General features: G+C 38.7%; 1 protein-coding gene and 1 pseudogene across 1 annotated transcript in view; one reads left to right on the forward strand and one right to left on the reverse strand.

The window, feature by feature from the left end:
- Positions 1–5,158: 5,158 nt before the first annotated feature.
- Positions 5,159–15,801, forward strand: part of ARGFX (arginine-fifty homeobox) — a 12,690-nt gene continuing 2,047 nt past the window's right edge. Inside the window, 3 exon segments of the mRNA XM_025266926.3 lie at positions 5,159–5,249; positions 8,493–8,624; positions 14,427–14,507. Coding sequence (XP_025122711.3) covers positions 5,222–5,249; positions 8,493–8,624; positions 14,427–14,507 — 241 coding nt within the window. The 5' untranslated portion in view covers positions 5,159–5,221.
- Positions 11,456–14,803, reverse strand: LOC112584705 (annotated as a pseudogene).

Raw genomic sequence — 15,801 nt, forward strand, 5'->3', positions numbered from 1 at the left:
CATGACTGAGCGATTTCACTTTCACTTTTCACTTTCATGCGTTGGAGAAGGAAATGGCAACCCACTCCAGTATTCTTGCTTGGAGAATCCCAGGGATAGAGGAGCCTGGTGGGCTGCCGTCTATGAGGTTGCACAGAGTCAGACACGACTGAAGCGACTTAGCAGCAGCAGCAGTAGCAGCAGCAACAGCAACAACAGGCAACATTTAGGAGGAGTCTTAGACTCCTGTCCAGCTAAGAAGAAAGATGGAAGAGAGCCACCCTGGGATTAAGGAGGAAGAATGAGCCAAACAGACCTTCAAAAACAGGACCTGCCCAGAGGATAAAGGTGTGTCCCTAGATAACCAGCCACCTAGAATAAATAAATGGATTAAGTGGAATGAAGGCATAATGTCCTCAACAACCATGCCACACAAAGCAGAGACCATTGTCAACAAAGGTCCATGTAGTTAAAGCTATGGTTTTTCCAGAAGTCACATATGGATGTGAGGCTTGAACCATATAGAAGGCTAGGGCCTAAGAATTGATGCTTTTGAATTCTGGTGCTGGAAAAGACTCTTGAGAGTCCCTTGGACTGCAAGGAGATCAAACCAGTCAATCCTCAACAAAATCAACCCTGAATATTCATTGGAAGGACTGATGCTGAAGCTGAAGCTCCAATACTTTGGCCACCTGATGCAAAGACCCTACTCATTGGAAAAAAAAACCCTGAAGCTGGGAAAGATTGAAGGCAAAAGGAGAAGGGGGCAGCAGAAGATGAGATGGTTAGATAGCATGACAGACTCAATGGACATGAAATTGAGTAAACTCTGGGAGATAGTGGAAGACTGGGGAGCCTGGCACACTGCAGTCCATGGGGTTGCAAAGAGTTGGAGGCAACTTAGTGACTGAAAACAACAATGCCACCGAACTTGCACAGGTTCTTTCCAGGATGAGAGTGGAGAACAAGCAACACTGCTCCTTCCAGACAATTTTCCACCCTTTCAGCATGTGCCATGTGTTTCCATCCCTGCCAACAATTTTCTCCTTGCTCACTTCTGAGGCTAGAAATCCTTGTTAATGTCCTGGATGGCATCATCACCCAGCACATTCTTTTCCTCTCAGTGCTCCAGGGCAACTTTGCAGCCTTGCCTCTTCACAGACAGGCCTCTGTCTACAAAGGAGGCATCTGTATTTTTCATCCACCCAAGAAGAGGGGTGGAGAAAAGGAGGGAGGAGCTGCCTGAGGGATGGCTGGGATAGGCTCTGCTCTGGATCCACTTGAGGTAAAACCCAGAGTAGAACCCTGAAGGCTGGAAAATGGGAGAGAGACGGGAAAGGGTTCAGCAAATGAGATTTTTTTTTTAAACTTTCATTTTTTCTCATTATTATAAATAATGAAAATATAATGAAGAAAGTGAAAGTTCATCAGAATCCCATTCTTTTAAAATAATCCCTATTAACAATTTTCTTAAGTATAATATATCGTTAAAAATAAAAGCTCTGATAGAATCTTCCCAATCAGTACCTATTAACTCATCCATCATCCATCCATGTATTCATTCATTAAACAACTGTTTTTTTTTTAACTTTGTTCCAAATCAAGGGCTTGTCTCTAGGGATATAGCAGTAAACAAAATACTACATACAAGAGGCTTGCAGGGCCCTCCCTGGCCGACCAGTGGTGTACTTCCAATGCAGGGGGTATGAGTTCAATTCCTGGTCAGAGACCTAAGATCCCACAAGCATGAAAGAAAGGAAAAAAAGGTTGCATTCACTTGAAGGAGGTAAAGAAACTTAGGTATGTTAATTTCTTATACTTTAAGGTAGGTTTTCTAAATTCATTTTTTATTGCTGTGATACATATAGTAAATGTATCACAATTTATCTATTCTACTAATAAACATTCTGGTTCACTCTAAAATTTTGACAATAAAACATAGTAAGTATCATTGTATATTCTCTTTTTCACAACATCTTTTACATATTTTTATAAACTCTCTTAAATATAAAAAATGGGCAAGAAGCTTATATGACATTTTGAATGTCATATAAATATTTTAAAATAGCTATAATTTTAATGACAGTAACCTATAAGTTTCCAAAAGATTAAAGAAATTAACATTCTCCCCAAGTGAATGAAAGTGCTAGTGCTTAGCCTTGCACTGTGACTCCTGAGTTTTATTCATATTTTAACAGAATGGGGGGGAGGAAAAGGAAAAACAGTTTAATTCCTGTTCCTTTTAATTATTTTTTTATATTCTTATTAGCCAATCAAATCACTAGATAACAAATTCTTTCTGGGCAGAAACATTTTAATTCTTGCTTGTCACTCAGCACACTGCACACAACACGGAGCATGATAAATAATGTACAGAAATAAATGTTAAGCAAATTGTAGTTGAGCTCAGTTCTTAGGTACTGAATGGATATAAGGTATGGAGTACAAGAGAATGAGAAGAAAAACAGAAATTGGTAAATATAGATAACTGAGAGATACTGAAAGTAAGAATGAGGTACTGAGCGGGAATAAGAGATTTTGAGGAAGATGCTGGCATAAATTGTGAGATTTCTCTGTACTGTATTCACTTTCTGGAGCACCTGTCAACTTTTATCCCATTTCCTGGGTTATCTCTTTAATGTCTAAATCTTCTCTTTCCTATTTTGTCTTGCTTTACTTTGGGTACATTTCTTTTGTCACATGGTGAATTTCTTGTCTTCTATTTCTGGCACAATACAAGATCTGAATCTAGTCTTTTGTTTCTAGATCAGTGGCTTAATCTAAAACCTAAGCCCTCTGGGCTAGTTGATGGGAGGAGTGGGAAGGGCCATGGTCAGAATTCCTCCCCAGTCTAAAGAAGCATAGACTAACAAACCAGTGACTGCTACTATGATTTGAAGTAGAAGTCAAGTCTATTAAAGTCCTAATTAACTCCCCCCCCCCAATGCCAGAATAGTGCTTGTCACCCAGTAGGCATTTTATAAAGAAGTGATGAAAAATGTACAAAATATACATTATTCATTATTATAGTTAGTAATACTGTGTTGCATATTCGAACCTTGCTAAGCTATTGGTTGGAGAAGGCAATGGCACCCCACTCCAGTACTCTTGCCTGGAAAATCCCATGCACCGAGGAGCCTGGTAGGCTGCAATCCATGGGGTTGCTGAGGGTCGGACACGACTGAGCAACTTCACTTTCACTTTTCACGTTCATGCATTGGAGAAGGCAATGGCAACCCACTCCAGTGTTCTTGCCTGGAGAATCCCAGGGACAGGGGAGCCTGGTGGGCTGCCGTCTATGGGGTCGCACAGAGTTGGACATAACTAAAGTAACTCAGCAGCAGCAAGCTATTGGTGGCTCAGTTGGTAAAGAGTCTCCTGCAATGTGGGAGAACTGGGTTCAACCCCTGGGTCGGGAAGATCCCCTGGAGAAGGAAATGGCAACCCACTCCAGTATTCTTGCCTGGAGAATTCCATGGACAGAAGAGCCTGGTGGGCTACAGTCCATGGGGTCACAAAGAGTCAGACACGACTGACTGACTAACTTTCACTTTCACTTTTCGAGGGAGTAAATCTAAAAAATCTCATCCCAAGAAAAAAAGTTTTGAAACTATGTGTGGTGAAGAATGTTAACTAGGTAGTGGTGATCATTTCAAAATATTTACAAATACTGAATCATTATGTCTATACCTGAAACTAATATGTTATTACGTCAATTAAAAATTAATTAATTTGAGGGAAAAATAAGTGATGAGTGGATGAATGAAAAAAACTAATGAAAGAATGAGTACACCTTCAATCATTTTGAGGAAAATGGTGGCAGGGGTGGGTGAGCAAAGCACCACAGAGAAATAAAAATTAAAGGTCAACAGCAAGCATCAGCCAGAGTGATAAAATATAGAGCATTATGGCTAAACTAGAGCTCAGCAGTTAAAAAATGTTAAGAAAAGAAAGATAAGGTCTAATATAAATCTAATGGCAATCCCAGACTATAGTGAGATAGGGACAGGATAAATATAAATCCGACCTAGACACTGTGAGGTAAAAAAAATACAAACTATGGACAAAGCATAATTCCTTTAAAAGCAACTAGAGAGTAGAGAAAAATTACCTATAAAAGAATAAAAGTTTGCCTTTCAGCAGACATCTCAAATGAGTTCTACAGTCATCTAACTTATTATGCAAGATTGGCAATATAGTCAGTATATTTTCAGGCAAAGGAAGTTTTAAAATGTTTACAATTAGTAGACCATCACAAAAAAAGCTACTAATGATGCTACTCCAGAAAGAATAAAACTGTGCCCAAGAGGAAAAAGGAGGATGAAAAAAGCAATAATGACCAAAGAACCTGATAAATCTATGGTTAAATCTAAATAAATATTTATGACAAAAATAATAATGATGACTTTTAAGGGTATAAGAGCAAGTTTGGTAACTGGGTCACTTTGCTGTACAGAAGAAATTAATGCAACAATGTAAATCAACTATATTTCAGCAAAATTTTTTAATAGGAGGTAAAATAGTAGACAAAAATAATACAAAAGACTGAAGATGGGGAATTCTCTGTTAAAAATTCAAAGAGCATTTTATTGTTTGGAAGAAATATATAGAAACAGATTAATGTTTGAATTTTTAAGTCAAAATATTTTAAATATTTATGTGAAAAAATGAATGATAATTTTAAGCCCTGTATATAACTTATACACCATTGTGGGAGGGGATGGGGAATATATGTAACCAATCCAACAGAAGGCAGGAAAAGTTAAAAAAAAAAAAAAAAGGAAAGAAAGAAAACAAAAAACAACAAAGATAAGGAAGTAGAAATCTGTCCACATACATTACTAATCATTATCCTATCAAACATTAATGGACTTAATCCAAGTTAAAAGTCTTCAGTTGAACTGCTGTTTTAAAGAGACAGACCTATAACTTTAAATAATGCAAGTGTAAAAGTAAGGAAATGGTGGTATCAAAGAACACAGGAGCCACCTTAAAGGGTTGGTCAAAGGTAGGGAGTCTGAGTATAAAGAGAATAATGACTATTTCCAACAACAGTTAATTAGTCTCTAAGCAGACTTTTATTGAATAAATAAATGATTGAATGAATGAAGGGTGGGACAATAGGGATGTGTCTGGGTGGTGCAAGGGTCTGATGGTATCAAGTTATATTTAAATACAGGGTATTTCACCATAAGGACACACTTAAGGAACTGCCTAAAGAGGCACATAAATCGACTTGAAAATGGGCACTCCAAGGGAATTCATGACAGGTGAGCATGGGAAGTGGTGGAGGGGAGGGCTCCAAAATGTGGTGTTTAAGTGGTCAAAAAGGATTTAAAAGACCAAAGGAGCAAGATTAAGGATGCAAATCGGGAACTTCCCTGGTAGCACAGTGGATGGGAATTGGCCTTCCTATGCAAGGAATGCGGGTTCAGCCTCACATACAGTGGAGCAGCAAAACCCAAGCGCCACAACTGCTGAACCCTCGCTCTAGAGCCTGGGGAACCATCGCTACTGAAGCCCATGTGCCTCAAGCCACAGCAATGAGAAGCCCAAGCATTGGAGCTAGACAGTAGCTCCCACTCGCCGCAACTAGAGAAAGCCTGTGGGCAGCAATGAAGACCAGTGCAGCCAAAGATGAAAACAAAAGTATTAAAAAAAAAAGAGGCAAATCACTCAGCTCCATCCCCACTGGAGGGGATACAGCATTGTAAATTGAGTACAGAGGGAAGATTAGGTGATCTGATTACTTTCTGAAACTCAGGGAGTAAATGTGAGACTCCTTGTTATGAAGGTTGGTGACTGCTTCACAGGGCTTGCATACTTCCCCATGTTTGTGCTAGCTTGGACTTTGAAAAGTCCTCATTAGACTGTTCATCATCAGAAGCTCCATCATAGAAGCAGTTTTTATATGCTTTGTTCACTGCAGAATCACCAGGCTGATAAGAACAGGCCGCAGAAGGCAGGCAATAAATATTTGCTGAGTAAGTGCTGTCCATGGCATTTTTCAGGCAAGAATACTGGAGTGTGTTGACATTTTCTTCTCCAGGGGATCTTCCTGACCAAGAATCAAACCCATATCTCCCTCATTGGCAGGCAGATTCTTATCACTGAGCCACCAGGGGAAGCACTGATGAAACCTATGCTTCTTTGTTTAATATGCCAGCTTAAGCTGTAGACTCAGGCTTCCCATGTGGAAGTAGTTAAAGAACCCGCTTGCCAATGCAGGAGACTCAAGAGATGTGGGTTCAATCCCTGAATCGGGACGATCCCTTGGAGAAGGAAATGGCAACCCACCCCAGTATTCTTACCTGGAGAATCCCATGGACAGAGGAGCCTGTCAGGCTGTAGTCCATGGGGTCGTAAAGAGTCAGACATGACTGAGGCAACTTAGAACTTACAAGGTGTAGACTCTCAGGTTGCTCTTCCTGGGGAAGTGTGTGGGGATTTATATTCTGCACACAGGAGCTAATAAAACCTTCTTTTCCAGTTTGTCTAGCTGCACAGACTTTAAGATCTTAATTTTCCTTCATTTATAAGAAGATACTAACAACTGTACTTCTCCCCATGTGTTTGTTGAGGTTTAAATGAATCACGTATATGAAGCATTTAGATGTTTGACATGGAAAACATCTCCAAATATTATTATATTCATCAGATATTTACTATTCCTGTGGCTCTTCACTCCTAAAGTTCCAAGTTTCCCTTTAGCCTGAAGAACTTGCTTTAATATTTCTAAAGAACAGGACTAATGGCCACAGACCTGAAAATTTCTCTTAATCTGATAATGTCATCATTGCACCTTCATTTTTTTTTTAAGATTTATTTTTAATGTGGGCCATTTATAAAGTCTTTATTGAATTTGTTACAATATTGTTTCTGTTTTACACTTCAGTTCTTTGGGCATGAGGCATGTGGAATCTTAGCAACCCAACCAGGGATCAAACCCGCACCCTGTGCATTGGAAGGCTAAGTCTTAACCACCCGACTGCCAGGAAAGTCCTTCACTGAAAGATATTTTTCTGGATATACAATTATGAGTTGGCAATTCTTTTACCTCAGAACTTTAGAGATTTTGTTCTACTGTCTGTCTTCCTCAGTTTCTGATGAGAAATTTGAAGTCATTTGACCTAGTCTAATTGTTTAATTTGTCCATCTTTTCACGTAGGGACTGTTTCAACAATCTTACTAAAGAAAATATCCCCTTACTCTGTCACAAAGATGTTGACATAAATTTTTTAAGTTTATTTTTAATCGGAGGATAATTGTTTTATAATTTTGTGTTGGTTTCTGCCATATATCAACATGACTCAGCCATAGGTATACGTATGCCCCCTCCTTCTTAAACCTCCGGACCCACCTCCCACTCCATCCTACCCCTCCAGGATATCACAGAGCCCTGGATTTGAGCTTCCTGCATCATACAGTAAATTTCCACTGGCTGTCTAATTTTACACATGGTAATCTATATGTTTCAGCGTTCGTCACCCCCTCTCCTTCCCCCACCATGAGTCCACAAGTCTGTTCTCTGTGTCTGCATCTCCACTGCTGCCCTGCAGATAGGTTCATAAGTACCATCTTTCTAGATTTCATATATATGCATTAATATATGGTATTTGTCTTTTTCTGACTTACTTCACTCTGTATGAATAGGCTCTTGGTTCATCCACCTCATTGAACTGACTCAAATGCATTCCCTTTTATGGCTGACTAATATTCCGGTGTGTATATGCACCACAACTTCTTTATCTGTTCATCGGTCGATGGACATCTAAGTTGCTTCCATGTCCTAGGTATTATAAATAGTGCTGCAATGAACGTTGGGGTGCATCTGTCTTTCTCAGTTATGGTTTCCTCAGGGTATATGCCCAGTAGTGGGACTGTTGGGTCATATGGTACGTAGTTTTATTCCTATTTTTTTTAAGGACTCTCCATTCTGTTTTCTGTAATGGTTGTATCAGTTTGCATTCCACCAACAGCACAAGAAAGTTTCCTTTTCTGCACACCCTCTCCAGTATTTATTGTTTGATGATGGCCCTTCTGACTGGTGTGAGGTGATACCTCATTGTAGTTTTGATTTGAATTTCTCTAATAATGAGTGATGTTGAGAGTCTTTTCATGTGTTGATTGGCTATCTGTATGTCTTTAGAGAAATGTCTGTTTGGGTATTCTGCCCACTTTTTGATTGGGTTGTTCATTTTTCTGGTATTGAGTTGAATGAGCTACTTGTTTATTTTGGAGATTAATCTTATGTCAGTTGTTTCATTTACTATTATTTTCTCCCATTCTGAGGGTTTGGCACACATTTTCTTTTAATACTTCCAAAGTTTCATTTTTGATTAATACATCTGGAGTATTTTTCTATGGTATAAAATGTGAATCATTTATATCAGAGGTGGACACTCCAGGGGTCAACCTTATTTGTCAGAGATTGCTACAGTAAACCTAGTCCTCTTGAAAACATTGCTTTCTAGTGAATGAATGATTTAATCGGTGTCTTCTTTCTCATAAAGATTTTCCTTGCCAGATGTCAGCACCCCTGATGAACAAAATAGTCCAAAAGAATCCCCTGCCAGACCCTTTTGTCTACATGGATGATTCTAGCACGAACTTCCAGGATGATTCAAAGATACCAGCTGGTGCCAGTGAGTGTAACTCTCCTACCCTGTTGCCCTCTTTACATGGGACCCTCTATTTGTATTTTGGATTTGTTTTAAAATAGTTATTATATCTTTTCTTGTTTTTGTTTTTCACTTTCAACTGTTTATTTTGCATTAAGGTATAGCCAATTAACAATGTTATGATAGTTTCAGGTGAACAGCAAAGGGACTCAGCCATACATATATGTACATGTATCCATAACAGTGTGTACCTGATCTTCCCAATAGGGCTTCCCTAATAGCTCAGTTGGTAAAGAATCCACCCACAATGCCAGAGATCCCAGGTCAATTCCTGGGTCAGGAAGATCCGCTGGAAAAGGGATAGGCTAGCCACTCCAGTATTCTTGGGCTTCCCTTGTGGCTCAGCTGGTAAAAAAAAAAATCTGCAGTGCAGGAGATCTGGATTTGATCCCTGGGTTAGGAAGATCCCCTGGGGAAGGGAACAGCTACCCACTCCAGTATTCTGGCCTGGAAAATTCCATGGACTGTATAGTCCATGGCATTGCAAAGAGTAGGACACAACTTAGCAATTTTCACTTCTTTTTTTCACGTGATCTTCCCAAGTGAAATGAAAGTAGGGCCCTAACTATTCCTTCCCCTCCCTGGCAACCATAAGTTTGTTTTCTAAGTCTGTGAGTCTCTTTCTGTCTTGTCAGTTCATTTGTATCATTTCTTTTTAGATTCCAAATATAAAAAATTTCATATGATATTTCTCCTTAAGGTCCATGTTTCCTTATTGATTTTCTGTCTGATCTGTCCATTGATGAAAGTGGGATATTAAAGTCCCCTACTATTATTGTGTTACTGTCAATTTCTCCCTTTATGTTTGTTAATATTTGCCTTACATATTAAGGTGCCCCTATGTTGGATATGTATATAATTGTCATATCTTCTTCTTGGATTGAACCCTTCATGATTATGTAGTATCTTTGTTTCTTATAACAGTCTTCATTTTAAAGTCTATTTTGTCTCATATGAGTATTGCTATGCCAGCTTTCTTATGATTTCTATTTGCATGAAATACCTTCCCCCATCCCCTTACTTTCAGTCTGTAAGTGTCTGTAGGTCTGAGGTGGGTCTCTTGTAGACAACATATATATGGATCTTGTTTTTGTATCCTCCCAGCCCTTCTAAGTCTTTTAATTGGTACATTTAACCCATTTGAAAGAAAGTGAAAGTGAAAGTCATTCAGTCATGTCCAGCCCTTTGCTACCCCATAGACTCTATAGTCCATGGAATTCTCTAGGGCAGAATACTGGAGTGGGTAGCCATTCCCTTCTCCAGGAGATTTTTCCAACCTAGGAATCAATCCCAGCTTTCCTGCACTGCAGGCAGATTCTTTACCAGCTGAGCCACCAGGGAAGCCCTTTAATCCATTTACATTTAAGGTAATTATCTATATGTGTGATCCTATTATCATTTTGTTCATTGTTTGGGGTTTATTTTTTGTAGATCTTTCCCTCCTCTTGTGTTTCCTGCCTAGAGAAGTTCCTTTAGCATTTGTTGTAAAACTGGTTTAGTGGTGCTGAATTCTCTTAACTTTGTCTGGAAAGCTTTTGGTTTTGCCATTGGATTTGAAGGACAGTCTTGCTGGGTAGAGTACTCTTGGTTGTAGGGTCTTCCCTTTCATCACTTGGAATATATTGTGCCATTCCCTTCTGGTTTGTAGAGTTTCTGTTGAGAAATCAGTTGACAATATTATGGGATTTCCCTTGTATGTTGTCTTTTTTCCCTTGTTGCTTTCAATATCTTATCTTTGTCTTTAATTTTTGTCAGTTTGATTAGTACGTGTCTTGGTGTGTTCCTCCTTGGGTTTATCCTGCCTGGGTCCCTCTGAGCTTCCTGGACCTGGCTATTTCCTTTCCCATGTTGGGGAAGTTTTCAGCTATTATCTCTTCAAATATTTTCTCAGAGTTGTTCTCTCACTCTTCTTCTGAGACACCTATAATGCGAATATTGGTGCATTTAATGTTGTTCCGGAGTCCTCTTAGGCTGTCTTTATTTCTTTTCATTCTTCTATATTCTGTTTTACAACAATGATTTCCACCATTTCGCCTTCCAGGTCATTTATCCATTCCACTTATATAGGATTTATCTTGTTCCTTCATCTGGGACATAATCCTATTTCTTATTTTGGTTAGCTTTCTGTGATTGTGGTACTAGGTCTGGAAGCTATGGGATTGTAGTTCTTGTGCCCTCTGGTGGATGAGGATAAGAGGCTTATGCAAGCTTCCTGATGGGAGGGACTGGTTGTGGGGATAACTAACTGGGTCTTGCTCTGGTGGGTGGTCATGCTCAGTAAAATTTTAATCCAATTGTCTGCTGATGGGTGGGGCTGCACTCCCTCCCTGTTAGTTGTTTTGCCTGAGGTAACCCAGTCCTGGAGTCTACAGGCTCTATGGTATGGCTATTGGCAACCTCCAAGAGGATTTACACCTGACTGCTGCTGCCAGTGCCCCGTCCCCATGGTGGGCAAGTGCTGACCCACAGCTCTGCAGGAGATCCTCAGACACTCACAGGTAGGTCTCACTGTTCTATGGGGTCAGTGTTCCTTTCCCCTGGGTCCTGGTGCACACAACGTTTGTTTGCGCCCTCCAAGAGTGGAGTCTCTGTTTCCCCCAGTCCTATGGAGTTCCTGTAATCAAATTCCACTGGCATTCAAAGTCAGATTCCCTAGGAATTCTCAGTACTTTTGCTGATCCCCAAGCTGGGGAGCCTGATGTGGGGCTTAGAACCTTCACAACAGTGTGAGAACTTCTTTGGTATTATTGTTCTCCAGTTTTGTGGGTCACCCGACAGGTATGCTGCTGCTGCTGCTAAGTCACTTCAGTTGTGTCCACCCCACCAGGCTCTTCCATCCCTGGGATTCTCCAGGCAAGAATACTGGAGTGGGCACCCGACAGGTATAGGATTTGATTTTATCGTGATTGTGCCCCTTTTACCATCTTGTTGGGGTTTCTCTGTTGTCCTTGGATGTGGGGTATCTTTTCTTGGTGGGTTCCAGTATCTTTCTGTCTATGGTTGTTCAACAACTAGTTGTGATTTTGGTGCTCTTGGTTTTGGGGTTTTGTTCATTTGTTTGTTTGGCCCCAGCCAGGAACCCTGCAGTGGAAGTGCTGAGTCCTAACCACTGGGAAGCCAGGGAATTCCCTGTTATATCTCTTATATATCTTTTCAAAAATATATTCAAAAACCATTCCCATCATAAAGGGGGAAGTTATAAATTTCATATCAAGATCAAGTGCCTTTGGCCCATGTCTAATCAAATTATGATAAACTGAGAACACAAGATATAGAGCAAGTAAGAATGTTTTTCTAGAAGAGAAAGACTGAAGCAAAGAGAAAGAAAAATACAGAAAGCTTCTTTTCCAAGGCAGAATACAGTCCTGACACTTCTGATGATGTGTTATGCAGGTTTTTTTCCCCCATGTTTCTCCTGACACCAGCTGGGTATCCTACAATTCAACTCAACTCTGACACTATCTACCCAGAGAAAGCATTAGATTCCATAGGTTAAGAGCTTAGTCCCAAAGACTACCCTTACTTCAGTCACAAGACCAGGTTGTCTGTGCTTCTAATCAACTGGCTATAAATCAGAGGTTCCCATGACACCCTCCTTGGGTTTCATTAATTTGCAAGTGGCTCAGAGATCTCAGGAAATCTATTTACTTACCTGAGTACCATTTTATTACAAAGGATATTAAAGAATAAGAATCAACAGCTGGATGAAGACATACATAGGGCTCAAACAAAAGAGCTTCTGTGCTGATGAGTTTAGATCTGGCTAGGCAGCCTGTGGATATGATCTGCTTCATCAACGTAGAGGCTCTCTGAACCCTCCCATCCTTTTTGGTTTTTTAATGGAAGCTTCATCACATAGTCTTAATTGAATCACTGCCCATTGGTGACTGATTCAAACTTCAGCCCCTCTCTCCTCCCTAAAAATCATGATGTAGGGTTGAAAGTTCCAGTCCTCTAATCAGGGTTGGTTCCCTGGGCAAATAGTCCCGCATCTTTAGAAGATTTCTAAAAGTCACCTCATTAACAAAGTCAGTTAAGGTCACTTCATTAACATGAAGTCAGTTGCGGTTGAAAGGAGCCTAATGTGAATATCAAGACACTCATTTCACCTTGATGGCTCTGGAGAAATTTCAAAAACTGAGGAAAAAAGACAGAAGTATTATAACAAAAGATGCTCCCATTGCTCTAATGGCTTAGGAAATTCTAAGAATTTGGGGAGTTGTGAGCCAGGACCCATGGACAAAGACTAAAATATATATGTGTTATACATCAAAATATCACACAAGAATATTGTGGTCCAATATTGTGGGTAAACAGGAAAAATATCATTTTACATATAGAGAGTAGTTGTGTATTAATACATACACAGATTTATTTTTATAAATTGTATCTTAGTAACAGAACTCTCATTTTATTCAGGCAGCAAAGTAAACAATTTTAAAGTTTTCCTAGTCAAAGTTGTATCTTGATGAATTCTGAAATATGTACAGACAGTCCCTGACTTATGATGGTTCTACTGATGATTTTTCAACTTTTATGTTTTATGATGGTGAAAAGCTATATGCATTCAGTAGAAACCATACTTCAGTTTTGAATCTTGATATTTTCCCGGGTTAGAGAATTAAGAGTACAGAAATACACAGAAAGACATTCTGCGTGCTTGATTGGAAGATAATATTGTTAAAGATGTCAATACTACTCAAAGTAGTCTATAACTGGTAGCACTGTTGTATTGGGCAATATTTCTTCAGACTTGGCTCAGAGTTACAATGCATTTAGCATATTAAAGCTGACAACATGGAGACTTTTTGCAGGCCTTCCCAGACAGTGGAGTTTTCCTGATAATTTGCCACATTAGGTTATAAAATATCTCATTAACAGTTATTTTCTATTTTGCAGAGGAGTCTAAGAACAGGCAGTTGTTCCATTTTCTTGCTAGACTTCAACTTGTTCCTTCCTTACAACTCTGTCATCTTCCACATCACACTTATTACCAACCAGAATTTTGGAACATCATCAGTGTCTTTAACTTAAAGAATCTGTTCTCTCCGATCTTATGTATCATTAAATGTGAACGGTGCTGTGTAGGAATAAAATAAAGCAAAGCCTTGTCCATGTTTCATGTACAAATCTATCATCACTGTAAATGGCCTATTTCTATATTATCCAAGATTTCAAGCGTATACTGTTTTGCATCTACTTTAACTTGCTTTCTATAATAGTCTTCTATGGTAGGATTATATTTTCAACAAAAATTCCTTGAATAAAGTGTAACAGTGAGAGTCAACTTTCCAATGTCTCCTGACCCAAGAACTGCTAGCTTATACTCACACATAGTGCAAACTTGTAAGAGCCAGTACCTCTCACACTGTCCCCGGGGCCCTGCAGCCAAGAGCCTTGAGCTCCCTCTGTGTCGATGCTTCTGTCACCAAGTCTGTCCTGTCGCTGCAGCTGCCAGGGCTGGTTTGTTTAGAAGCCTGACTCTGGGCAAGTTTTGCCCTCTCTTCTCAATTTCAGGATCAGCTTGTCCAGCTCAGTAAAGATTTCTACTTAGATGTTGATTAAGATTAAAATGAAATTATATGGTTATTTGGAAGGGGAAGTTGACATTTTTAATGTTTAGTCATTTAAGAATATATTTCTCTATTCCAATCATTTATGCTCTTTAAAACAATTTTATAGCTTATTTCATCTAGTCCTTATACATTTCATTAAAATGCATTCTTAGGCATTTTATAATATATATGTTGATGTTATTATACATAGGATTTTTTTCATCACGACCTATGACGTGTGGAATCTTAACTCCCCGACCAGGGATCAAACCCAGGCCTTCGACACCGAAAGGTATAAATTTGTTAGTTTTAAAGAAAGTATACTTCCTGTTCATATTATATTGGGAAATAGGAGTGAGAAATATGGTTCTTTGATTTTGTTTTTAGTATTACTTAGTTTTTATTTCAGTAAATATGTGGGAATCCATCAAATATTTGTTTGAAGAAAGAAACTTTTGATATGCAACCCCTTTCCCTCAACATATTAGATTTTTTAAAATATTTTAATTTTATTGGAGTATAGTTGATTTACAATACTGTATTAGTTTCAGGTGTACAGAAAAATGATTTAGGTATACATATATTCATTATTTTTCAGAGTCTTTTCTCATATAGGTTATCACAGAATATAGGATAGGGTTCCCTGTGCTGTACAGCAGGTCTCCATCAGTCATCTGTCTTATATATAGCAGTGTGTGTGTGTGTGCTCATCCCACATGCAGTAAATCTTATAGAAGAATTATTTTCTATAAAACCACTTAGCTAATTAAAGGGCAACATTTTCCTAATTTACACTTGATATGCTGAGTAGGTTAATTCTTATAAAAGATCAGTAGAGTCATGGGCAATGAACTAATTATCAGAAATGTGATGAAGTTACATAGTCCATGTTAAATGTAGTTCGTAACTTCAAGCAAAGATTTCATTTTTACTGACAAATATCCTACAATAACAAAATTAATAAAACATTAATGCAGTACATGTTATGTGGTATGTATTATTGTTTAATGTGTAGTAATGACTTAAATTAATACATTCATGTAATACATTACAATTCTTATTATAAAGTAAACAGACATTGAGAGCATTCCCTTTGCTTGATGAAACTAAGGTGAAGAGTTGAACTAATCTGTGATCACATTCCTATAAAACTACATTTTGTAGTTTTACTATTATTTACTAATAATTATTATTTACTAATAAATTTCTACTATTAAAGTACTACACTCAATATAACAGCAAATTTGGAAAACAGCAGTGGCCACAAATTGGAAAAGGTCCATTTTCATTCCAATCCCAAAGAAAGGCAATGCCAAAGAATGTTCAAACTACCACACAGTTGCTCACCTTTCACATGCCACCAAGGTAATGCTCAAAATCCTTCAAGCTAGGCCTCAACAGTATCTGAACCAAGAACTTACAGATGTAAAAGCTGGATTTAGAAAAGGCAGAAGAACCAGAGATAAAATTTCCAATACCTGTTGGACCATAGAAAAAGCAAGCGAGTTCCAGAAAAACATCTACTTCTGCTTTATTGACTATGCTAAAGCCTTTGATTGTGCAGATCACAACAAACTGGAAAATTC

This window comes from Bubalus bubalis, chromosome 1 (genome assembly GCF_019923935.1).
Source record: "Bubalus bubalis isolate 160015118507 breed Murrah chromosome 1, NDDB_SH_1, whole genome shotgun sequence".
Taxonomy (NCBI): domain Eukaryota; kingdom Metazoa; phylum Chordata; class Mammalia; order Artiodactyla; family Bovidae; genus Bubalus; species Bubalus bubalis.